The 24,903-nt window shown below is 51.3% G+C and overlaps 9 protein-coding genes across 9 annotated transcripts; 4 read left to right on the forward strand and 5 right to left on the reverse strand.

The window, feature by feature from the left end:
- The first annotated feature begins 699 nt into the window (after positions 1-699).
- On the forward strand, positions 700-1,129 carry BKA67DRAFT_557869 (uncharacterized protein). The gene has a single exon (XM_046102291.1). The coding sequence runs from the start codon at positions 754-756 to the stop codon at positions 1,003-1,005; it is 252 nt and encodes an 83-aa protein (XP_045962602.1). The 5' UTR covers positions 700-753; the 3' UTR covers positions 1,006-1,129.
- Positions 1,130-1,131: 2 nt separating this feature from the next.
- BKA67DRAFT_557870 (uncharacterized protein) lies at positions 1,132-2,724 on the forward strand. The gene has a single exon (XM_046102292.1). The coding sequence runs from the start codon at positions 1,466-1,468 to the stop codon at positions 2,411-2,413; it is 948 nt and encodes a 315-aa protein (XP_045962603.1). The 5' UTR covers positions 1,132-1,465; the 3' UTR covers positions 2,414-2,724.
- Positions 2,725-2,795: 71 nt separating this feature from the next.
- BKA67DRAFT_635649 (major facilitator superfamily domain-containing protein) lies at positions 2,796-4,962 on the reverse strand. Its single transcript, XM_046105660.1, has 5 exons — positions 4,656-4,962; positions 4,459-4,603; positions 4,204-4,381; positions 3,710-4,146; positions 2,796-3,653 (listed from the first exon to the last, which is right to left on the reverse strand). The coding sequence occupies exons 1-5, from the start codon at positions 4,833-4,835 to the stop codon at positions 3,037-3,039; spliced, it is 1,557 nt and encodes a 518-aa protein (XP_045962604.1). The 5' UTR covers positions 4,836-4,962; the 3' UTR covers positions 2,796-3,036.
- A 391-nt stretch (positions 4,963-5,353) lies between these two features.
- BKA67DRAFT_591379 (enolase C-terminal domain-like protein) lies at positions 5,354-6,643 on the forward strand (the record flags this gene model as incomplete). Its single annotated transcript, XM_046104710.1, has 1 exon — positions 5,354-6,643. The coding sequence occupies one exon, from the start codon at positions 5,354-5,356 to the stop codon at positions 6,641-6,643; it is 1,290 nt and encodes a 429-aa protein (XP_045962605.1).
- A 323-nt stretch (positions 6,644-6,966) lies between these two features.
- BKA67DRAFT_212883 (NADP-dependent oxidoreductase domain-containing protein) lies at positions 6,967-8,505 on the forward strand. Its single transcript, XM_046095504.1, has 3 exons — positions 6,967-6,987; positions 7,062-7,839; positions 7,905-8,505. Exons 2-3 carry the CDS (start codon positions 7,308-7,310, stop codon positions 8,363-8,365), a joined length of 993 nt encoding a protein of 330 aa, XP_045962606.1. The 5' UTR covers positions 6,967-6,987; positions 7,062-7,307; the 3' UTR covers positions 8,366-8,505.
- A 1-nt stretch (position 8,506) lies between these two features.
- On the reverse strand, positions 8,507-9,622 carry BKA67DRAFT_212867 (AAA domain-containing protein). Its single transcript, XM_046095503.1, has 3 exons — positions 9,265-9,622; positions 8,850-8,995; positions 8,507-8,766 (listed from the first exon to the last, which is right to left on the reverse strand). Exons 1-3 carry the CDS (start codon positions 9,451-9,453, stop codon positions 8,559-8,561), a joined length of 543 nt encoding a protein of 180 aa, XP_045962607.1. The 5' UTR covers positions 9,454-9,622; the 3' UTR covers positions 8,507-8,558.
- Positions 9,623-10,644: 1,022 nt separating this feature from the next.
- BKA67DRAFT_212906 (myosin-2) lies at positions 10,645-16,256 on the reverse strand. The gene is made up of 4 exons (XM_046095505.1): positions 15,865-16,256; positions 15,605-15,737; positions 15,286-15,475; positions 10,645-15,207 (listed from the first exon to the last, which is right to left on the reverse strand). Exons 1-4 carry the CDS (start codon positions 15,997-15,999, stop codon positions 11,049-11,051), a joined length of 4,617 nt encoding a protein of 1,538 aa, XP_045962608.1. The 5' UTR covers positions 16,000-16,256; the 3' UTR covers positions 10,645-11,048.
- Positions 16,257-18,803: 2,547 nt separating this feature from the next.
- BKA67DRAFT_512409 (uncharacterized protein) lies at positions 18,804-20,455 on the reverse strand (the record flags this gene model as incomplete). The annotated part of the gene is made up of 4 exons (XM_046097469.1): positions 18,804-19,126; positions 19,193-19,672; positions 19,734-20,041; positions 20,160-20,455. 4 exons carry the CDS (start codon positions 20,453-20,455, stop codon positions 18,804-18,806), a joined length of 1,407 nt encoding a protein of 468 aa, XP_045962609.1.
- Positions 20,456-21,435: 980 nt separating this feature from the next.
- BKA67DRAFT_656571 (uncharacterized protein) lies at positions 21,436-22,937 on the reverse strand (the record flags this gene model as incomplete). The annotated part of the gene is made up of 5 exons (XM_046106964.1): positions 21,436-21,486; positions 21,546-21,865; positions 21,947-22,675; positions 22,732-22,811; positions 22,897-22,937. 5 exons carry the CDS (start codon positions 22,935-22,937, stop codon positions 21,436-21,438), a joined length of 1,221 nt encoding a protein of 406 aa, XP_045962610.1.
- Positions 22,938-24,903: the final 1,966 nt, after the last annotated feature.

The following is a 24,903-nucleotide window of genomic DNA, read 5'->3' on the forward strand; positions in this document are numbered from 1 at the left end:
TAATGGAGAGCCTCGTCGTCTAAGCGCCGGTTATCTGTACGTGGTAGCTGAGTTTATGCGACGGGCAAAGTGGCCAATGTTTGCGAACAATCAATGCGGCCAAGCAGATACTGCAGGCAAGGTGAAGACCATGATGCTCCTATTCGCCATCACCCGTATCAACCTACAGGGTACAAGCTGTCGGATACCCCCACATCGACACAAAGCAGGCGTCGCCTACAGAGTGCTAAATTATATGCGATTCAAGATGCGCCTCACTAATCTAATCAGTACGTCCTCGTGTGGTCGATCAAGATGGAACACTCAATCAGCGAGATGGGGCTACTGCTCGTTTTTTTTTTTGCCTCAACGCGCTGTATATCCTTGTTGATGTAGTCTTGACGCCGCTCTCATCCTGCTAGCCTTCCCAACACCATGAGTTAGTTCAAACCGGAAAGCTTCCCACCAGGCCATCATTGATTCACATATTCGGGAATCTACACCTGATCTCTCGTTCAAAATCATACCCCTTGTGTGTTATGCATTAAGTCCGTAAGCCATTTGTGGCTGCATACTACATGGCGGGCAGATTCCATGAACGGGGACAGAAGTATGGTTCGATTACAGGTCTGAAAATTGGCCAGACCCATTTCGGGATATTGAACGAATATGGCGACGCCGAAGCGTAGGCATTTAATATTGCACGCTGTAAAGAGTATCACCTCATACATTCAACATCTAATTATTCACCGTGGTCTGTTCGAGAAACACGGCATGATCTGTCCTTCCAGCCCATCCAACTATATAGGCCAGGAGCTTATCTGCCCTAACGATTTACACATCTTGTTAGCTGTCTATGGACGGCTCTGGAAACATCTTCGACGAACACTGGCCATATTGCTCTTAAGAAAAGCGCACCCACAGCCTTCTGCCCATTCAGCATGCTCAGGTAGCCCAAGTTGCGGAGTACTTTTGAGCTGTAATAGATCACATGGGATCTCTCGTTCTTCATACCACAGAAAGTAGCGAAACTCGACCAATGCAATCAGAAGAATTACAGCCTCTCTGATATGACTCAATGAACCAATCCGCGATATATCCGACAATTTGGCAGCTCATTGTGCCTAAGAATTAGGTCATATGATCATTGGTTGATGATCTACAATCCAAATTTTGGGTCTGGCAGCGTGCGGGGTGCATACTGCCAAGTATGCCCAGAGCGCCAAGGAGATATAACGGGGGCTGCAGCAACTTTTCCGAGAACTACATAAGTAGCTTTTCCGGATCTCTAGCAGCCGATATTATAACTTGTTCAGAATGTCGCCTCAGGATTGTCGGCCATCTTGGCGGAGACATCGCCGCTCATCGTGGAGTTCATATTTGCAGCTGCTGGCCAACTAAAAGCTGAGAGTCTTCGTATCTGAATCTGACCTTGGAACTCTATCAATACCTGAAGGATTAGGTATTCATTGGCACTCGGCTCAGCATGGCAACGCCGACCGTCCCGCCCAGTGGTGTTTGGGCACCCACCATCACCTTCTTTAACCACGACGAGGACACCCTAGAAATTGTGTCTCAGGCGGCCTACTACAAGTATCTCTCCACTACTGGGCTCGCCGGTCTCGTGGTTCTAGGCACGAACGCGGAAACGTTCCTGCTCACCCGCGAGGAGCGGAAGACCCTCCTCCAGACTGCCCGCAAGGCAGTCGGGCCGTCCTTCCCAATCATGGCGGGCGTCGGCGGCCACTCGACACGCCAGGTGCTGGAACACATCGCCGACGCCGCGGAGGCCGGTGCCAACTACGCGCTCGTTCTTCCCCCGGCGTACTTCGGCAAGCAGACCACGCCGGCGGTGATCGACAACTTCTTCGCCCGGGTGGCGGAGAAGAGTGCGCTGCCGCTCGTCATATACAACTTCCCGGCCGTGGTGAACGGCATCGACCTGGACTCGGCGACCATAGCGCGCCTAGCCCGGTCGTCCCCCGGCAAGATCGTCGGCGTCAAGCTGACGTGCGGCGCCGTGGCCAAGATCACGCGGCTGTCGGCCGAGTTCCCCCCGGACCAGTTCGCCATCTATGCCGGGCAGTCTGATTTCTTGATCGGGGGTCTGGCCTCGGGGGGTTCGGGCACGATCGCGGGCTTCGCGAACGTGTTCCCCAAGACCATCGTGCACATCTACAACCTCTACACTCAGGGCAAGATCGCCGAGGCGTTGGAGCTGCATAAGAAGGCGGCCCTGGCGGAGCAGCCGTGCAAGGCCGGCGTAGCTGCCGTCAAGTACGCCGTCTCGTTGACCACGGCCAGGCGTGCGGGAATCGAGGGCGCGGTGAATATCTTGAAGCCTAGACACCCGTACGTCGAGGTCTCCGATGCGGCAAAATCAGACATCGAGAAGACGATTTCACCTCTCTTTGAGGTTGAGGCTGGTCTTTGATGTTAATTACATCATTTAAATTTCATGCATGACCTCTTCTAGCGTGATTCACCGTAATGATTCTGTAACCGTATAGCCGTCCCTCCATGAGCTTTCCGAACAGGAGGTTTGCTGCTGTCTTGAATTGTCCAGTCGATTTTCTTCTTCGACCATTGGCCTTCCCGATTACCCCGAACCAATTCAACGTGGTGCGAGCCCAGGGCTGGCATTCGATATATCTTTGAAGTATACCTAAGATTATCACCAACAAGTCGCACTTTTCGTTGCTCATCATCCAACATGCACTCGTCGAAACCTGTAGGAAGACAAACGTAGAGGTTACCAATTCAACGCTCACTACGAAGCGACTTCCACCTATTACTTTCAAAAACCTTAATCAAGACATTCAATAAAATCATGTTTGAAGTTCTCGTATACCTTCATGGCTCCAATCTGTACGGACTGTTTATCTGGAAAGCTGAGCAATGGATATAGTTATCCCACAGCACAGTCTGATTGAAAAGAAGCAAGGTAACGGAGATGTACTACTTAACATACGTCGCAGCAGAACAGGCAGAGGCGAGCATTCCAGCCGAAACTAACAGCCGAAACTAACCATATACAATTGTTGTGCCATCAAAAGCTCACAGTACGTATTTGAACAGCGGCGACGAGTCTCCCAAATCCATCAACTCAGCTTCGCTATACTTGACCCTCACTTCCTCCTCGGTGATTATTTCCTTCTTGGCATTTCCTCTCTTGTAGCTCCACTCGAGGATGAAGGCGGCAATCATTCCAGTCGCACCCAACGCCAGTCCGAGGCCGAAGCCAGTGTGGTACTTTGGCTTCTCGGCGTCGATGTACATGTAGCTGCCGAGAATGCCGCCGATGTTGCCGACGCAGTTGTTGAGCGCGATGGCAATGGCTCTCCTGGAGTCTGGTGCCACGTTGTTCGCGTTCCAGGATGCCGCCGCGGGCTGGATAGGATAGATGCCGACGCAGACGACAATAGCGGCGAAATACGCCAGCCCGCGCTGCGCCGATAGGGCGCCATCCAGGCCGAGGAAGATGGAGTATCCCACACAGACGATGAGCATGGGCACGATCACGAAGGGCATCCGCCAGTAGAAGCGGTCGGAGATCTTGGCAAAGGTGATGGCCGAGATGGCTGCTGCGACATACGGAGGGGCAGACATGAGTTGTGCCGAGCTACCGGTGAACCCCATCGCCTGAGTAATGGTGGGAAGCGTAAACTTGGTTCCTATTCATGTGTAAGAGCACTAAAATTGAGTGTTGAGAAAGGAGTAGATGGCTTACCATAAGACAGACAAGACTGAACAAATAGGAAGTAGGCTTGGATGTAGATCCTCCCATTCATCAATACCATCTTGAGGTCTTTCCAACGGAAGTGGTGCTCATCACGGAATCTACCACCCTGCTTGATGAACATGGAGAGCTCAAGGTATCGAATCTCCTCGGGCTCAAGCCACTTGGTAGACAAGGCGGGCGAGTCAATGAGAAGGAAGAAGGAGACGATACCAATAAGCACGGTGGCAATTCCTTCCAGAATAAAGATCCAGCGCCAACCTTCCAGGCCGGCAACGCCGTCCATCTCAGCAATGGCTGCTGCCAGAAGTCCGGAGAAGGCGCCAGAAAGCGCACTGGCGCAGTAAAAGTAGGAAATGCGAGTAGCAAGGTCCTTGGGCATATACCAGTACGAGCATAGGTAGATGGCAGCGGGAAAGAACCCAGCTCTAGAGAAAACGCACGTCAGCAACATAATCGGAAAGAGACAGGTTACTGGCACTTACTCGAATATACCAAGCAAGACACGAGTAGCCATCAAACTTCCATAGTTCTGGACCACACCAGTACACGTCATGATGATACCCCATGCTGTCGTGATGATTCCGAGATAGGTTGACGGACGCTTGAACTTCTTGAGTAGGATATTACTGGGGACCTCGAATAAGACGTAGGGGATGAAGACTTCGAAGATAGTTGGTCAGCATCATCATCAGCGGAAAAGAGGATGTAAAGCACTGCACAGATGGGGTTCTGCTAACAGATTGCTGTCACAGTATTGTACTGTACACCAGTCATCCCCAGATCCTTATCCATTCCTTCAATCTTGGCATTGCCAATATTCGCACGATCGATGTGGCATATGAGATACAAGAGAGCTAGCATCGGAACTAGTCTGATGTCGACCTGGAGTCGCACGTTAGCCAATGACGCATAGCAGTGCAGTGTACTATGTTACCTTGTGAACGACCTTCTTCCTCTTCTCCTGTGGGTAGTTGATGTAGAAGTCGGCATCCTCAGGGCTCAAGCCTAGGACACGGAAGGTCTCGATCTGAGTGACGGCCGGTGCTTCTTCGATATGGTCATGAGACGCCTTGAGGTCAAACTCATGGTGCTCAAGTGATGATTTGCGAGACATTTCTTTTGAGCAAAGTTGAAAAGAAAAAAACCAAAGGTGAATGGGATGAGATGGTCGATCAGATGTTGAGGTCAACCATTTGATGGGCGCCGGCTTCACTTCTATATGCTAGCATTTCCGCTGGTCTTGGACCCATTTACCCCAGATTACCCCAGACTACCCCCGAGGCCTATCTCACAAGTCACCCATTGATTCTCACCCCATTTCCCCGCAACGGATACAACTCCGACCATTGTCACCTCATAATCGATATTCAAGTCAACCTTTTCCGTTGGAGAAGATATCAAGGATGAGGAGCAGTCTACCCATTCACCGACTTTTCCGTCAACACGAATGCGACAGTGATCCATGTGCAGAATTGCTTAGTCGACCACTTTCCCAACCACTGGAAGTGCTTATCCTGGACGAGTGGGCTTGGCGTCAGGGTTTATATTGACAGGATCAGCCGAGATGGAAAGCTCGGTTGGCATGATTCTCGGAAACACTCAGTGCCATTCGAGACGAGAACACAAGTCACCATGGCAGGAAGCGTAAGAATTAAAGACGTCGTCATCACGCCAGTGGCGTTCCAAGACATGCCACTATTGAATAGCGTCGGCGTACATGAACCTTTCGCACTGCGCAGCATTATAGAAGTCATCACCGAAACTGGGGTGTATGGTCTTGGCGAGTCTTACGGCGACGACGCACATCTGCAACGTCTTGAGGAGGCGGCGAGGGCGATCAAGGAGCTGAAGCCTTCGGTCTTACATCTTAATGTTATATATAAGACCTGCGTTGGGTCGCTTGAAGGCAGCAGCACTCACGGAGGTGATGGCATGGCGGGTATGGTGACCACAGCCTCCACCGCCGATAAAGTGTTCAGTCCGTTCGAGGTGGCATGTCTCGATATCCAGGGGAAACTTGCTGGGGTACCTGTGAGTGATTTGCTCGGCGGTCGTGTCAGAGATACGGTGCCATACTCGGCCTACCTGTTCTACAAGTGGGCTGGGCACCCCGGTCAGCCAGACGACGAGTTCGGAGAAGCGCTCAATCCGGAGGGACTGGTGAAGCAAGCGAAAAAGATGATGGACGAGTATGGCTTTACAGCGATCAAACTGAAAGGCGGCGTCTTCGAACCGTCCCAGGAGGTCGCGGCAATCAAAGCGCTGCGCCATGCGTTCCCAAATACACCTTTACGTCTCGACCCCAACGCTGCATGGACAGTGGAGACCTCCAAATGGGTAGCAAAGGAGCTTGCCGGTATCGTCGAATATCTCGAGGATCCCGCCGGAGGTATAGACGGGATGGCGGCGGTTGCAAACTGCACCGAGACGACCATGCCACTCGCGACGAACATGGCCGTGGTGGCCTTCACACACCTGCCCGAGTCTATCGCGAAGAATGCAGTCCAAGTCATACTATCGGATCACCACTTCTGGGGCGGTCTGCGCAAGTCTCAATTGCTAGCCGGCATGTGCCACACATGGGGCATGGGCCTGAGCATGCACTCGAACAGTCATCTTGGCATCTCGCTGGCCGCCATGACGCACCTTGCAGCTGCTACCACAAACCTCGACTACGCTTGCGATACACACTGGCCCTGGAAGCGACGTGACGAGGATGTCATCGTAGACGGATCGCTCAAATGGGTAGCCGGTGGGGCGGTCGAGGTGCCCAAAACACCTGGACTGGGCGTTGAGCTGGACCGGGAAAGGCTGGCAAAGCTCCATAAGCAATATCTGGATTGTGGTCTGCGGAAGCGAGACGATACCACATACATGCAGAAGTTTCAGCCGGAGTTCTCAGCAGATATTCCCAGATGGTGAGGACGCCAGGGCGAATTGACGTTCGGAACATTGCCGGTAGCTTGAGCTGTGAGGGACATTCACCCAGACGGCAGTAAACTACAAATTTATAGAGATTTCTGTACCAACAGTATTAGACTACTGCTTGATACAACGCTCATCGCACTTTGATGAATGGGACAACTAGTATTGATTCACCAAGTAAGCATCCCGCTGCAACTATCCTCCACTTCAACAAGTACATTGTATCTCGCAGCAAATTTGTTCCAAGGTGCCTCCCTTGTACCCCAGAACAAGGTGCTTGTTGGAACCTGATTACAATCACGTTGAGCATTGCGCATTTGATCAACAACGCCAAGAAAATTGTAAGATTACCCCATGGGGATTCTCCTCAAAGCCAAGCCCTCGCTAATGTGCTCCTCTGACTAACCCGGAAAAGTATCCGACCATAGCGACAGACGGGTGGGGAGAAAAGCCGGATACACTATAGTTCAGATATATCGCTGTCTAGGGAGAAGGAAGAGAAAGTCGGTTGTGTATCATACGTCCAGTTGCCGCAAAACGTGCTCCTGCATAAGGCGACTCTGCGTCGTTGGAACCGTCCTCATAACCCATTAGTTATTCTGCACGTGTGTAGCATCAAGTTCAACTCTACAGGGAAAAAAGAAAAAAGAAAAGAAAAACCATGGCAACAAAAACGAGGAACCGCCTGATCCTGGGTACGATGACCATCGGCCCGGACCCGAAGCTTGGCGCCCGGATCACCGACATCGAGGTGTACAAGCAATGCCTGTCGTACTTTGCCTCGCGGGGCTACCGGGAGGTCGACACGGCACAGCTGTACGTCGGCGGGCGGCAGGAGGCGTTCACGCGCGAGGCACTGGCCGGGCTGCCCGACCTGAGCTTCGATGTAGCGTCCAAGGTTTACCCCAAACAGCCCGGCGACCACGCGGCCGGGAGGCTGAGCAGGGCCTGGGACGAGAGCCTGGAGAATCTCGGTATCGACAGGCCCGATATCTTCTATCTGCACGCGCCGGACCGGAGCGTGCCGTACGAGGAGACGCTCGAGGCGGCGGATAAGCTCTACCGCGAGGGAAAGTTCGGGCGGCTGGGCCTGAGCAACTACGCGTCGTGGGAGGTAGCGGAGATGGTGGGCATCTGCGAGAGGCGCGGGTTCGTGAGGCCGGCTGTGTATCAGGGCATGTACAACGCTATCAGTAAGTTCAAAGCCGGCATGGTGCGCAGAGTGAGATGCAGTCGTTGACACCAGCAATGTATGTAGCACGCGCCGCCGAGTCGGAGCTGATCCCCGCGCTGCGAAAGTTCGGCATCTCGTTGATTGCCTATAATCCGCTGGCCGCGGGATTGTTCTCCGGTAAGTATACCACGCTCGACAAGCCTGCGGAAGGCCGGTTCAGCGACTCTAGCAGCCTTGGGAAGATGTATCAGGATCGGTTCTTCAAGCAGTCGAATTTGGATGCGCTTGCACTTGTCGAGCCCGTGGCAAAGAAGCATGGCATCCCATTGATTGAAGTTGGCCTCAGATGGGTTATCCATCATAGTCAGTTTGAAGGAGCCTCGAAAGGTGGCGACGACGGGCTACTTTTAGGGTTTAGCTCTTATGATCAGCTGATACAGAATGTTGAAGCAGCGGAGAAAGGTCCACTTCCAGATGATGTGGTTGAAGCGCTTGATAAAGCTTGGGTTAAGGCGAGAGGCGATGCACCCACATATTGGCGTTAGTATCGATACTGTGACCAAGATTAAGAATATCAAGTTTCGATAATGCCACCATCTCATGTAAGTTGCAACTTATAGGCCGATGTCTTGTCCTGGTTCGGTCAGTCGTGATCGTTTCTCGCACGCGTGATTGCCCAGAGACTTGTACGGCCTGTTGCAATGGTTCATTTGATCATTTCTCGGACCATGTCTAACCTCAACCGGCCTCCTGCCCTTCCGGGTGGTCCTGCTTCCATTGCTTCACCCAAGCCTCAATCCGATCAACATTCTGCTCCATCTGATCCGAATCATTACTCTGGAGCTCCACCACGATCTGCTCATCATAAGATTCCCTAGCCTCCTGCAGTAGGACCTCCATGATCTCGCTATCAAGGTTTTCCTGTAGCTTAGCCTCTGGGTATTTCCTATTGCACATGCGCATCAGCTCATACATCCCCCTTAAGAAAAAGTTAGGGGGGGGGGGGGGATAAACGGGAACACTACTCACCTTGACTTCAACCGATCATAGAGCACCGTCGAGTCCGTCCTCAACACAACCACGAGATCGACCCAGCGTTCAGGGAACAGATCGCATGCATGCCAATCGATTATACATCCGCCCTTTGCTGCGTCATCCTCCATGGCGTCTAATAACTGCATTTCGAAAACGTTCTCGTTAGCCGTTTTTCTTCTTCTTTTTACTCTCGAAATATTGCCCTCCTCCCGCTCGGTTGGCCACTTTCTTCTTCCTCCATCGCATATTGCTCCTACCTTCCTCCCTTCCCTCATGCTTCCTTCTTTTGCAAAAACCTTAAACCGGGAAATGTGCAGATGCCCCAAAGCCCAGAAACGCGACGACATAAGAAAACACAAGATTTCATGGACGTATGAAGAGAGAAAAAGAAGAAAAAGAAGACCCTCACCTTATCCTCATCCACGACCCAGCTCTGAAACTCGTCATCCCAGCCCTCATGGGCCCCCTTGTCCTTGACGACCTGGTTGACGCTGAGGTGCCTGAGCCCTGTGCGCTCGGCCAGGACCTCGCAGTGCGTCGTCTTGCCGACGCCGGGGGTGCCCGTGACGACGATGTTGGGTTCCGTGCGACCGCCCATGGCTTTCTTTTCTCCCTTTCCTTTCCTTTCTTGTTGTACGTTGTGTTTTTCTGCCCCGTTGGATTTTATTTTGGGAGGGATTCTCTTTGCCTTGTTCTTATGTTGTTATGCTTGGTCTTGCTACGGCTGCTCTGCTTTTGCTTTTGCGTTTGCTTTTGCTGCTGCTTAGTGTGGGTTTTTGGGTCACTAGAAGCGCAAACCCAAAGTGCGGAAAACTTTCCGCCAGATTCGAATAAATCACAAGCGATTTGCAGAAACGGCCGTGTCGCGAATTCACTAGAGTACGTAGAAGGAACTCTGGTCCAATAAATACGCCAGATATTAAATTTGACACCAGTAATGGAAGTTAGGCTTATTTATATCGAGGGTCTAAACTTGAATTTTTATTATTTTATTTTATTGGTTGATTGGTTGATTGGTTGATTGGTTGATTGGTTGATTGGTTGATTGGTTGATTGATTGGTTGATTGATTGATAGAGAATTTCAATGGTTCGCGGGACGTTTGATCGGTCACGTGGGGAGCATCCTGTCATGTCCCGTCAAGCTTTACTTTGTCTTCTTCTTCATACACTTTGAGTTGTATACAAGTGACAGTAACAGAACGAACCCAAATATCCTTTCTTGAACGATATCTCTTTGAGGCCCGCGGCGTTCGTGTGGTTTTAGTGTGTTTAGTCAAGCACGTACGATGAGGAAATATGTAAGGGCGTGGAATCTTGGACAGGTTTAACGACTCAAGATTAGATGCTCTCTGAATAATTGAGTTAAAATAGTACTTATAAATCATACATTCCTCTCGACCCTTCCCACCTTCCCTTTGTTCTCTGTCATTTTCGTACAAAACAATAACATAACAGCAGACAAATGTTATATGGAGTGGGGCCGTCCTGGCTCATGCAAGCCATCTAAAATGGAACAGAGACTGGGCTCAAGGAAATAAGTATCCTCAGGTATGTTGCAATTGCCAAAAGCGGGTGGAAAATGGTCGCACTTCTCATGACTTTGGCTGATTACACGGCATATACCCGTGTGGTGAAGTCAATATAACCTGCCATAACACCAGGAAGATGCTACATGATCTTTTAATACACTTTGTTTCAACCTCTCTCCCTCTCTCTCTCTCCATCTATCTCCGGCCTTTCCTTTTGTCTCAAAGATACGCTCATTAGCTGTCAAAAAAGTGACGCCCTCCCATATTCCTATAATGTGTCCGCATGAGTTTCTCTCTCTAATTCAATTCCGTGGTATCCATTAGACGTCTGCTCATCTCTCGCGCATCACTGTACATGGGTTTGTTGATCCCTCAAGCACCAACAAATCGAACCTCGGATTATGATCTACATTTTAAACCCTGGTGCATCGCTGTGCAGAAGATCTATTGCTGACCTCGCAACATCTACGCGGCGGCCAGGATCTCTGGGGGCTCCTCTCCCTCAGGAATGCCATCTTCGCCCTCATACTCTTCGTCATCTTCGTATTTTTCTTGCTGAGCGATCGCCTGGGCAGACACTATCTCAGCGAGGCGCTTCAGTCTGGGAGTTTGTAGCCCTAAAATCGAGCTTGTTAGCTGCTGTCACGGATGTTTCAAAGAATTTCAAGTCAACTTACAGGATGGGGTATATGTTTCTAAAGCGGTAATGACACGGGGCTCAGCGATCTCATATGGTCCACTGTCGTCCATATCAACAGCTTGGAGAAGGAGAACATCGCTCTTCTCGGAAACCCGGGAAGCAACCGCCTTCATAATCTCGCCGTTAATGGGCTGCTCGTAGTCGGCGACCAGATATTGGTTAAGCAATTTCTGGATCTGGTTAGGCGACAGCATCCAACAGATATCTTGAATGATCTCGATATCGTTTAGAGTCGCCTTCTTGAGCTGAAGAAGCTTAGTCGCCTGCATCAAGTGCTCGAGCTGGAGGGTACCCTCAGGCATGTCGTGACTCTTGCACCACTCCTCGATACGGGTGATGTTGTAGTTGATCTGAAGACCACGCTTCCACGAGAGGAAGTTTCGGCGCATAAGAAGATCGTTGAAGGCGGTGACACCGACAAGACGAAGGAGCTCAGTGACTGCCTGAGTAATAATGGAGTCCTCCAAGTAGTAGGCCTTCATGGCACGGAAGACGTTGTTGAGCAGGCTGAGGAGGTTATCCATGCTGTAGGCGGGTGCCGAGTTTGACTGCAGCAGCTTGCCAAGGAATCTGTTACTTTCATTCGTGACAAAGCCAGGCAGAGACTGAGACTCGATGATGGCAGGAATGATCATCTTCTGGAGCTTCTTCTTCAGCACCTTCATCCAAGTGTGGTAGATGTTGAACTCCAAGCTCTCGAGGTCGTGCTTCACAATCTCAAGGAGACGGTCGTACTCGTAGTTGTCCGTCTTCTGCGCCTCGTACCAGTCCTCGGCAAGGAAGACGAACGAGAGCATCTCGTGGACGTTCGAGAGCCAGAAAGCACCGGGGTTGATGGCCTCATCACCGTCATGCTGCATGACCTCCTGCTGGATCGACTGCATGACATTAGCCAGGAATCTCTCCGACTCCTTAACGAAGCCGTTGTTCCACATCTCCGAAGTGACCAGGTTAATAAGATATGACGGGAAGAGGACCTCCTTGTCGGAAGGTGGAGGGTTCTGGTTAGGGGATGGGATCTTGAGGTTGCGAATAAGGCCAATGGTGACTTCTTCGTTGAGACCGTCCTCATCGGCAAGTAACCCTTCGAGCTCCATTTCGATGCTGTCCACACCTGGAAGGAAGCTGCCCGCGCCGGCGTACGGGCGTTGACCACCGTTGGTAACTGCCATCGATACAGGCCGCGGATTGAAGGCGGCGCTAAATCGGTCCATACCCCGGGTATCCTCTCCCGCACTTCGGCGCTTGGCCAGGTTCTTCTTCGAGGAGACGAGGTTGATCAGACCGCTGACTGCAGGGGCGGCAGCGGCGTGGCCGTTGGCGAGTTCCCCGTTGATCGGGCCGCTGCGCTTAGCCAGCTCGAGCTGGTCGGCAAGGTCTGCCAACTGCTGCTTGAGGCCGCCGACGGTACCAAGATGAGCATCGCTCTCCTTCTTGACCTCTTCGAGCTCAGTTTCGGTGGAACGCAGCTTCTCCTTGAGCTCGCGCTCCTCCTCTTGCATGCGCTTGACGTTGGAGTTGGACTCCTCGTAGGTAAGCTGCAGCTTCTGCATGTCCTCCTCCATTGCCTGGAGCTTTGCGACTGCAATACCAGCCTGGTTGGCCTCGGCCTGCAACTCCTTTGTTCGGGTTTCCAGCGCCGTGTGCCTGGTCTTCCAGGACTTGATCTGGTTTTCGTAGTTTTCGACTTGACTGACCAGACCCTTGTTCTGGGTCTTCATAGAACCAAGAGCCTGAGTGAGCTCGACGACCTTGTTTTCAAGCTTGTACGAGATTTGCTTCAGATCGCGTGCTTCCTCGCGAACCTTCTTGTAATCCTGTCTCGCCGACTTTCCACGCCACAAGCTCTGGACAATGACAACCTTTCTGCGGTAATCCCTCCACTGGCGGAGCTGTTGTCTCCGGCGCCATACACGCTGGATGAGGAGTGCGGCGTTGCCCACCCGGGTCTCCATGATCTCCTTCCTTCGCAGGTAACCCTTGGCTGCGGCCTGGGCAAGGACCAAATCGGCACGGATCTTGAGGAAAGCCTTCCTCTGCTTTTGACCTTTCCATACTCTCTGAATGGTGGTAGCAGCCTTGACTGTCCTCCATTCATCGGCCTTCCGGCGGATCATGAAGGCTCTAGAAAGCGACTGGAACCCGAGGATAGCGTTGCGTGCCTCCAAATATCTGTTGCGGTAGTATTTGGCCTTCAGGTTCTTCTGGATCATGATGGCAGCAGAGTTGAGGCGCTCAGTGCGGAGGTTCTCCATGAAAGCCAGCATACCAGCACGGAAGAAGATCTTTGTCAGACCAAGCTGGTACTTGTCCTGACCCTTGCCAGTGCTCTCGCCGAGAGCCTTGGCCAGAATCTCATTCGCCATCTCCCGAAGCTCAGCGGTCCACAGCGTCGAGGGAACCAGCATGTAATAACGAAGAGCGAATTCTTCATAGGTCCATCGCGTTGGATAACCAGCACAACTAATGCGGACCGTCTCCAACACACCACAGGCTCTCAACTGGCTGAGAACCATGGGGCCTTCGAACTTCCAGGCCTCCTTGGCCTCATTAGGCTTGATACACCTGATATAGTGCACATCCGTGTTGTTGATTGTATTCATAAGCTCGATGAGTGAGGAGCGGAAGATACCACCCAGAGTCGGCTTGCGGTTAACAGCAACTCCAATCCTCCTGCCCGCACCCGGCTTTGCCACGGAAGACGACGTCGCTGAAGCGACGTCCTTTTCACGGACCGCGAGGGCAGCGGCCAAGACATCTCCAAGAAATCTGTTGCTGCTTGCCTTGAGAACCTCCATGTGCTCATCGGGCACAGTATCTCTGTTCTTCTCGATGAAGCCATCAGACTCGTATGTCACGTCGACAGCATAATGACAGACAGTGAAGGCAGACTTGCCGAAACGGGGCTTCTTGTAGAACTTGTTCTTGTCGCTGGCAAAGTTGTGATGCAACTTTGTGACAAATTGCTCGTCAGATCCCATGGGTAAACGCGACTCTTCGTCGAGAAGTGACAGGATGCCCATCTTGTTCTCGATCAAGTCAATACAGGGCTGATTGTCAGAGAAGTCGATGAAGGTCCAGTCGATCTGTTCTCTTATGTACTCTTCCTGCTCGAGCTTGAAAACGTGCTGGTTAAACTCCTGCTGCAGCTTTTCGTTGGCATAGTTGATACAGAACTGTTCGAACGAGTTCTTGGCAAAGTGCTCGAAACCGTAGATATCAAGAACACCAATGAAAGAGGTTACCCGGTTCAGGACCTCGTCCGTGGCAAGACTGTGGTTGATGACCTCAACAAGCCAGTCGAACATGCTAGAGTAGATGTACTTGGCAACGGAATCTCGCACGACGATAGCCTGTTGTTGTGTCAAGTTGGAGGTGATCTTTTCGCCACGGGTAATGAGCTGCTTCTTGACGATCCACTTGGCGAAGTTTGTGTTGTCTATGCCGAGTATCGAGCAAGCCTTGACGAGGGCCGGCTCGTCGGGAGGTAGTACACTGTCATTACGGGATGCCGTGATCTTAACATTTCCCAGATGAAGCAGACCAGCGAGCAGCCTAAAGATGCCCATTTGCTGTTCCTCCGTGACACCGATGGTTGTAAGCGACTTCTTTGTGGCTTCGAACTCGGCCTTGTCGTCGACACCGTCGATAACGGGGGCATTGCCTTGGTTCATGTAGTCGTACTGCTCGACGGGGAGAAGGCTGAGCTCCTTGCGCTGCGCGTCGGTGGCACCAGCGATGAGCTGGTAGAAGATGTGGTAGTTCCGCTCCTTGAGGGGCTGGAAGACCAATCTTGAGCGCTCGAGCAAGTATGTACGGATCTTGGCTCCGATAATATTTGTCTTGTCATCAAACAGAATCTCAATGTACTTTCCAAAACGGGACGAATTATCGTTTCGAGTCGTTTTCGCGTTACCGAAGGCTTCCATGATGGGATTCGTCGCCAGGATCTGTTCTTCCGTTTCGCTCATAGCTTCGGCGCCCTTTTTCCTGCCTCCTGGGTTGTCTGGCGATTCTCTCGTGGCGAAGTATCGCATGATGTACTTGGCGCTGACCGTCTTTCCGGCTCCCGACTCTCCCGAGACGACAATGGTTTGGTTCTTCTTGTCTCTCAACATGTCCCTACAATGATAACAATCGTCAGCCACTACTCCTCCTCCGCGTGAAAGTAGAGTACAGGACGAGGGGGGGGGTATTTACGCAAAGGCTTCTTCCGCAATGGCAAACAGATGCGGCGCTTGTGTCGCCCTCTGCCTGCCAGCGTATACTTGTACCATGCCCGGGACATAGAGAGAATCCACACGAGCGAAAGGATTCGTGGCTATTAGCACAATACCCGAGTATGTGTAGATTTCCTTTTGCAGATATCTGAGGCGGATGGCTTGCAGAACTGTAGTAGGCCGTGGTGGTCAGCAAGATGGACTGTACAATGTAGAGGCAGGGGAGGCTAAGCTCCCGCTCCCTGAAGTGTCCTTCGAGGGCGAAAGTGCTTCGCTCGCTGGCAAGGGGCTAAGCATACCGGCTGGCTCGTTAAGATGAGATAGGTTGGTAAGATCATCGCTGGCTTCGAGCATGGTAGGGTTCATGAGCGGTGGTAACGAAGGGTCATTTCCGGTCTGTAGTCCTTCGAGCGAGAGCTCGATCTTCTTGGTCTATATTTGGTGAATAGGGGGGCATGTCAGTCATCTGGTATAAGACCGTGGCAGGTGGGGGATCTGTATCAGATGCAATTGCCGTCGCTGCTGGGAGCAAAACGAAGCTCTCGGGGCCTACGCGTACCTCTTCATTTTCGAGCTTGAACTCCAGTATCACCTTGTTGCCATCGACCGTCTTGTTGACAACCTCGGAAGCCACCCAGCCCTCGGTGGCATCGGGCTGCCAGGCTCGCGTTCCGACATCGTAAGTCTGCGACATGGGGGCGAACGCTGCTTCCCTCTCATGTATATATTGTTGGTGGAATTAGGGGTGGTCGTCTGCCGCGTCCGAGGCTCAAGGTCGGGCGTTGGGAGGTCAGCGAGCTCAACGAGTGTAGGTCGCGTGTTGAGCAACTGCCACGAGTATCTGTCAGGGCAAGCGGTTCGGTAGTTGGCTGGCGGTCTGGCTTGGCTGACTGGCTGGCTGGCTGGCTATTTGCTAAGAGGGAGGAGCAGACAGAGTAGAACACATTCGTACAGGCCAAATCAAAATAGATAGATGTAAAATATTTACTAGGTTTGGAAAAGAAGGTCTGCTATGCACACTGGGCAAGTGAGATGGCAGATGGAGAGAAGGAAAGATTGGCCGTTTCGATGTGTTTGTATGTTATTGAGCTTTAGTGGGGATCTCGAGTGAGTAGAAACAGAGACGGAGATCTGTCTCGTCGATGCTTGATCCTTCGCCCGGAAAGCAACAATAACAAAGCAGACTGGTGGATGGAGGAGCTGCCAGATCAGAACAGGCCGGATGGGATGCAAGAGGGTTGAGCGAGCATCAAAAATATCATGTCAGTCGAGTTGAGTTTACTGTACAGAGAAGTCAACGCCATGCTATGCTATGCTATGCTGTGCTATGCCATGCCCCCCTGCTGTGGCCCACGGCCCCATGCAGCCAGGCCAACGCCAATGCCAAAGCCAATGCCAAAGCCAATTGCCAGGCCAGATTTTGGGGGTAGAGGAATCAGCCGCCGCGTTCTGCCAGCCCAGCACAAACCATCCCCCCCAAGCTTGGAGCGATGACCATCAGTCACTAACAGCACACACAAGAGACAGGGGTTGGAAAAGGGGACTCAATCCGTCTTGCGCTAAAAATTTGTTGCCAGCTAGGTACCGCTACAGGCGCGCCGCCCATGTCTCACCTGGGCTTGTGCACCATCCTAAGTTCACTGTACCCGGCCACTATTCTTTCTGGCCTCTCGATACCCTAGCGCCCGGATCGCGCAATCACTGGGACTGTCCCGCCAGCACGGGCACGGGCTTGCAGAAACAATCCTCAATATGCAACCTTTCAACTGCTACAGTCAAACCTGCGTCGACCCTCAATGGTCCGAATACTTGCATATGCAAATAATGTGCCCAGGAACCAGCGCCTATGTATGCTGTGCTACCGTCTTGTTCGAGTGTGTCTATGTGCGTGTGACACCGTGCTCGTCCAGAAACCCAATTCGTCCTTTTATTGGGGGGGGGGTTAGGTTCCCTCGTCAGTCCGCCGGAGAACCCTCGCACTGAAGATAACTTTTCAAGGCTTCTAGAAGTCGCGGTGTGTAGGCGGCTTTCTATTTCAGGGGTTCGTTTCCCTTTTTACCACATCGAAGCTCCAAAGGCCCAGAAAATGGATAACTTACCATGAGGAGGCTGGGACACAATATTTTTTTTAAAGCAACGAAAGGGGGGCAATGTTGGCCAGCTGGCAAGCTCCCCCATAACCACCAAGTTCGACGTATTATCCGTCATGTTGTATTCTCACACCGCAAGATCTTGTTTGATATCATTCACTAGACTCCGTATTGACATGATACTCTCTCTCCTTTTATTTGCTAATGTTGGGATTCTGAAGATTCTCGGCGAATAGCTGTAACCTTGCTCTCTTAGCGCGACGTCTAAGACCACTTGCCCGCTTATGGGAAAGCCCGGGACACCTCTCCACGTTCCCCTAAACTTTTTACGGTGGCCATTTGGAAGACGCGAGCGTGCAGGAACAGGGCGCGGCCAACATAAACTTTTCTGCAGGGGAAGGGGAACGCTGTTTGATATGAGCTGGCTAGAGTAGCATCAGGCTGTTTACATTTCCTTTGCTCATTGCTCTCCCCTCAGACCCGTTCATTCTCAGTGCAATGCTGGTAGTGTCTTCATAACGTTCTCATGGTTTTTCCCCCGGCAAATTTGTGAAATGGACATTTTTCTAGAGACCACTGTATCGTGTTCAGCCGGTCCATACGTCAACTATAGAACCCGTCGCTTCGTCTGCTGCAGGTGTTGAAACCGCATATGCAGCTCTGGTCCACGTGGAAAACCGTTCCGAGTACATAACTCTCCCAATCTATTACAAACGGCTTGGATTGGCAATATGTAGATCTTAAATCCTCATGCGGTAATGAACTCTCGGTATGGCCCCCCCGTCGTCGTCCAGATCAATTTCGGGCCCGCAGTGCATGTTCGGATATAAACTTCAGGGGCAACCCCGTCATCGTTGTTATTAGGGGGTTCATGCCGGGGGCTTTGCTATCAAATTCACCTGTTTGACAACATCAACAGAGACTACACAATTGGAAGAACTCTATTCACCAACGTGACAGATGATGCGGTGAAATTTGAATACGAAGTTACTGGAATCATCAGGCATCATTCTCAATCATCTATTTTTCTTACATCTTATGCTACTGCGTTCGTGCTTGTGGTAGCAGCCATGTCCGTTCATTTGCCGTCGTGTCCAATTCAGTCCACGAGAATCATCAACCAAGTGTGTATAACAACATTCCGCATGGGAGTTTCTCAGTTAAAGCCTCTCGATGGAATTCTTTTGTTTTGACGTTTTTATACTGTGATTTACAGTCTATATTGAATCAAATTTTTTTCTTTTTGCTAATCAACACTGAGATCAAATGCTTCATGTGTCTGTGTTGAATGGTACATGTCTATGTCGATCAAGGGGAAGGTTTTTTTTTCTCTTTTTGTCCCCGGTCCCTATTAGCCCCCAAACGCCTTTCTTTGCCGATTGTGCTCAATGAGCTTTTTCCTCCCGTTCTAGTACAAAACACGAACCAAGATTCTTGAACTGAGAGCCTCGAGAGAATCAGAGATATCCTTGATATCAGCAGATCCGACATCACTGACATCAGCCATCAGGTAGGCAACGTCACCTCTGCTGTCACTGATCTGTTTGTCGACGTTGTGGTTACCGAGGACTTCGTTGACCTTGCGCAAAACACCAGGGACGTTCTGGTGGATATAAATAACGCGGGCATGGTCGGGCTCTTCCTGGGTCAATGAACGCAGGTTGCACTCCGGCAGGTTGACGCTGCCCAGTGTAATACCCAGGTTGATGTATCGGACCAAAGCATCACCAACTGACATTTGTTATTAGTTTCTGCCATCTCCCTTATCACAAAACGAAGGCACGCAGAGAATCTTACCTTCTACACCGATCGCTCGCTGAGCTTCCTCAGTGCTACCGCCAATATGTGGTGTGAGAATGAGGTTCTTCAGGCTGCGTAGATCCTCACCCCAAGTGTTCAGGTCGTTGGTGAAGTAGTCACCGTTGGCTGCAGGCTCGTTGGGGTACACATCCAATGCAGCACCGGCAATCTTACCGCTCCGCGAAGCATTGATGAGGGCCGGGATGTCAACCACGGTTCCACGGCTGGCGTTGATCAGGTAAGAACCTTCCTTCATCTCTGCGAATTGTGGGGCAGAAATCATGTTCTTTGTTTCTGGGAGCTCAGGGACATGGAGGGTAACAAAATCGGCCTGGTTCAACAAGTCCTTCATGGTCGGTACTTGTCGGGCAGTACCCAGACCCATCAAGCTGACGACGTCGTAATAGATCACCGTCATACCCATAGCCTCAGCCAACACTGACAGTTGCGAGCCGATGTGTCCATAACCAATTATACCTAGAGAAACAAAGGGTCAGGTTTTGCTGTCCACAGTCACTGACACCAGGATCATACTCACCGAGCGTCTTGCCACGGATTTCCCAGCACTTGTTGCTGACCTTGTTCCAAATGCCACGGTGCATCTCATTTGAGCGGTCTCCCAGCTGACGGGCAAGGGTAATGATCTCTCCGATCACCAACTCTGCCACACTGCGGGAGTTGGCAAAGGGAGAGTTGAAAACTGCAATACCATGCTTTGCGGCATACTCAAGATTGACCTGATTTGTGCCAATGCAGAAACAGCCGACGACCAACAAGTTCTTGGCCTCACTAAGCACTCGCTCGTTGAGCTTAGTCTTGGAGCGAATGCCGATAACATGTACGTCACTATGGTTCAATCAGTATCGTGTCCGTAACACATGGTGACTTGCGAGCCTTTTATGCAGCATTGGTCACAGAAGCCCTCGAGGCCCACGGCCACGAACGCAGTGCACGAGTGGCTTACCGGATCTTTTCAATGAGTTGATCCTCCGGTAGAGAGGTCTTGAGCGCCTCGACTTGGTAACCTTGACCGGTTAGGATATCTTTTCCGCTCTGGTTGACATTTTCAAGGAGCAGAATCTTGATATCTTGAGTGTTGAACGGCTTCAACTGCTTGGCCGCTGCCCGGTGTGCCAGTGCCCCGCCAAAGCTGGATGGTGGGGATTGGAAAGTCGCTGTTGGTGACGTTGAGACGCTCAGCCTGTGACCGAAATCAGGTCTGGCGAGTGAGGAAGTGTTGATGTTCTGAGGGGCTGCCATTTTTGTAGGAGTGATGGTTGTTCGAGTCTCAAGGATGTAATGGGGAGAGACTTGTACAAATATAACGACGTCAGTTGAGTCAGATGTTTTGCTTGCTAACACCAAATCCCGAAATTTTGTAATGTCGCAGCAGGAGTCAATTGACCCCGCGGTCTCTGCTTTGGTGTAGGTTGCATTAGTATTGCACAATTTGTGCAGTGAGGCAGACCGCTTGAGTTCTGATTGGTGCAAGTCGCTGAAGGGATCCAGATTTGGCGCTTGACTTGACCATCGTCCTGAGGAATTTTTTCCTACTGTCACCCAACAAACCTCCGCCATCGGATGACGAAATCATCATATGCCACAACGGCTTGGGTGGGACGACAGTGATTCATGACCAAGATGGAAGCTCAGACAAAATGTCACCTTGCAAGAATCACGCGATTGAGACACCTTCCACGCACACAAACGATCATCAATAGAGCTCAGAGGATCGAGTTCATGGGCTAGGTTACATTTACATACTATGTTGCAAGAGTGTTCTGAAATATCCACAACTTGCAGGCCGTTATTTCTTTCACCTTGCCGCTACTCCAAGAAGCCGAGTGCATCTGCTATCATTTCATGACCTGGAAATGACGTCTCAGGTCCATCTGCCTCTATCAGATTATGCTTTCGTCATGCGAACATCATGCAATTCCTCCTAACCTGCATCATGCTCAATAGAAACAGTAATGAATTTCAACCAACGCAGAAATGAGATCCCGAAGTCAACCTATAACCTATTGATTGACGATGCCAGTCTATTTTGAAGATGTCTGCGCGTCTACGCAGTGCCGAGGTTTGCGGGTAGGGGTATGCTCGACAAAATGGCCCGGAGCCATCTCCGAAGCGGGATGAAGCCGAGCCCAGAAGTTTGTTCGCAAGACGTGTCCTATGATCCGCAAACATTCAAAAGCCGGGCTGCAAGATGTGACTTGCAAAGAGAAGTGCAACATCATCTAGCTCTGCTTGCACTCGGCAGCTTCCTTGTTGGGCTTAGCACCGTCGTCCTATATGATCGAGATTAGCACATGGTCACACTCAGAGGTCAGGTTGATGGGAGACAAACATCTTCCTCGGACTCTTCCTCATCATCATCACGGTCGTCACTCAGGTCATCATCATCCTCCTCGTCATCCTCATCGAGGTCGTTCTCGTCAAAGTCCTCAATCTCCTCGAATGCCAGGGCCTCACCAGTGAACCAGTCGATGGCACGGGGGATGAGCTTCTCTTTGATGTCCTCACCAAGCTGGTAGTCCAGCTCCAGGCGCTCCTCGATGTCGGAGGCGGCGTCGTCGTCCTCCTCTGAGGGGGCCATGGGAGGAGAGAAGAAGTTGAAGAAGGACTCGGTGGGGACGGTCTTCTTGACGATGCGAGTCTGCTTGGTGTCTTGTTACGTAGTTAGCATCCTCATGTCGCAAATTGACACGACGGGCAATTGCATTTGTCGAGGCAGTGTTGGGGACTTACTCTTGTTGCGCTGCTTCTTGCTCTCAACGCGAACGGTTAGGTCGTTGCCCTCCTTCCAGTCAATCTTGTCACCCTCGGCGTGATCGTAGATGAAGTCACCACCATAGCCGCTCTCGTTCTGGTAGAAGTAGGTCTTGGTGATGGTCTTGTTGGTGAAGAACTCGTTCTCGGCGAAGTCGAAGATGAGGCGGAAGCCAGGCTTGTCGAGGTACTCCATGCGGATGTCAACGAGGTGCTTGAGAGCGGCCTCGTCACGATCCGTGATCATCTCGGCGAGGGAGATCTGGTTCTTCATGGCGGACAACCAGAATTCGGGGATACCAGAGACGTTCTCGGCCGTCTCCTCGGTAGGCTTCTCGTCGGCCTTGTCGGCCTCAGCAGGCTCGTCGTCCTCCTCGTCCTCCTCGTCCTCCTCACCGGCCTTGATCTCGTCCTCAGTGGGCTCGGTGGCGCCATTGACGATCTCGGCACGCTTTTGGTAAAGCGGGGTGAACTTGGCAAAGTACTTCTTCTCAAGCTGGAGAACCTCCTCCTGGAACTCGGCCTCCAACTTCGAGTGCTCCTTCTGGATACCCTTCAGACCAGCAACGCGGCGCTTGACGGGAGCAGGGAGGGACTCGATGTAACCGGAGGAACGGCCGACCAGAGAGCCGAGGCGACCTTGGATCATGGATACAAGGGCAGGGTTCTGGGCGAAGAGGGAAGCGGCGGCGGCGCGCTCCATGTCATCTGCAATTCAGACATTAGAATGTGATGGCACGTGTTGAGAATCCTGTGTGACTTACCCTCCTGGATGCTCGAAACACCGGGTTGCTGTGCGTGGGATGAGATGGGAGCATTGTTAGCGGGTGTGTTCTGCGGGGTCCTGAACAGCGACATGTCAGTATAAAATTGCGGATGCAGTGCGGTGCGACAGATTCGGAGATGTAAAGCAGATGGAGGCCACCTACGGCGCAACGAGGTCCCGTCTGTTCTTGATAGGCTCGGCCATTGTGAGTTATGTGAATGGAAGTGCTTGCTTGGGAGAAGAGTTGAGGTTCAAAGACGGACTGCGAAAGTTGCAGTGAAGAGTTCCTCGAGGCGGAGAAAAAAGATATGGAGAAGGTGGCGGGTGGAGCAGGTCGCTGCTGTGGTTTTAGTCGCCTTTGCCTTTGCACTTTCACTTATTGAGTCGCGTCAATACTGGCAGAGGCAGTAATGAGCAAGGGGCTTGACTAATGTAGTGTGGTTTAGTGAAAATGTAAAGCAATGAAGTGACGGCTCTAGTAACCCAGGAACGTGACTTGTGATCAAATATGAGGGTGACCAAGTAGATGAACAGGCAGACGACTCGGCAAGTTCAACGTAGAGTGGGTAAATGCGAAGAGAAGGTCTCGAGAAGTGATGGTGATGCAAGGGAAAAAGGTGCTCGTTCTTTTAGTTGACCTAAGCCCTGATGGGATGGATGACTTGTTGGTGCATCTTTGGACTGAGATTTTTGGAGGGGAATGGAGGGGGGGACCCCGCCAGCACAACCAAGAGCGCAGAACGCAGAACGCAGAACACGCAGAAGCGCAGCCAGAAGGGAAAAAAAAAAACCAAGGCCGCCTACTACCCCACCTCTATTCGATTCGCAGGTTCAATGTTCGCTGAGTGTGGAAGAAAAAAGTTGTTGGGTCACGCTAAACTCAAGTCTCATGAAGGTCTAACTGTTAAGAGTACTATCCGCTGTTCGGCATGCCAAAAACGTGTAACCTCATAGGACCAACCACCGCCCATAACACACACCACTTCCGGCGGTGAACAAAGCGAACAGCCTGTCGCCCTCTCCTCTCCACCCCGTCATTAATATAACCTAGTCTAGGCCAGAAGGCTTTTGAGCTTTGTCTGCGTGCCTGCCTGCCTGCTTTGACTGCATGTAGACCAGGTCGTGAACCTTTTGTCGCAACGTGCCGCCATCTTATTGTGCCAATTTGACATTGCTGTGGATGCACTACAGTAGTTATGTGCAACGTGGGGGGTATGGCTTCGTGGGGGATTTTAGTGGTGTTTGTTGCATCTCCAAAGCAAAGTCTCACCTCTAATCCGGCTCTCCATGAGGCATTGTGATCTGGTCTTGCTGGTCAATAGGGACGGCTCCTCGAAGCTTTTTCACATATTCCCCGATGCGTCAAAGTAACCTGTAACCTTCCGACGCGTGTAGCAAGTCAGTCTTGCATAGTAACATGCATCGATACAGTTCTTTTTACTGACATGACTCAGTTGTTCTGTATGCAACCCTTCCCTTACCAGTATGTCCATTCTGATTAGTCCAGCTACCTTAGAACAAACCGCAAATGCCAAGAACTTACAGTACATACTGTACCGTAGTACTATGTTATTACACACAAGGATATGTCGTTGAGAAATTCACTGGCCGCAAGGGTATATATACACACATTACGGTGTCAGAATGAAATGCTGTTATAATATCACCAGCTACTGTCCGAGTATATATCCCAGTCTATGTGTGATGATAACAGCAGCATGTCAATAAGACTGCATCAGCCAGTTTAGGGCTGCCCGACGGGCTAGGTAAGGCCATAAGGGTTACTGTACTAACTATATGGCAAGTGGTGGCTACTGTGCTAATGATGGACTAACTTGCTGAGTACATTGATTACATACTGTCCCCGTGTCGGGTATTACCAAAGTAGAAGAGAAGACCTCGAGAAAGAGAAGAGCTTAATGGGTGGGGCCCTACAGGCACGGGCCAGTGAAACTGCGTCATTCCGTTCACAAGTTCAATCTATTGTACGGATCCCGTAATCTTGTCCCTTCCCTTCCCACGCGCTTATCCCGTACCATCTTTTGGGAGCTATGTATTAGTATAGGGAAAAAAAAAAAAAGGTCTTCCTCGGTACGGAAGCCGTCGACAGAAAAGATACACCACGGATTCCAAAAGGCGCCTATCTTGTTTTTGCTGGCGAATTACACAG

Source organism: Truncatella angustata (genome assembly GCF_020726525.1).
Source record: "Truncatella angustata strain MPI-SDFR-AT-0073 chromosome Unknown BKA67scaffold_2, whole genome shotgun sequence".
In the NCBI taxonomy this organism is placed as follows: Eukaryota; Fungi; Ascomycota; class Sordariomycetes; order Amphisphaeriales; family Sporocadaceae; genus Truncatella; species Truncatella angustata.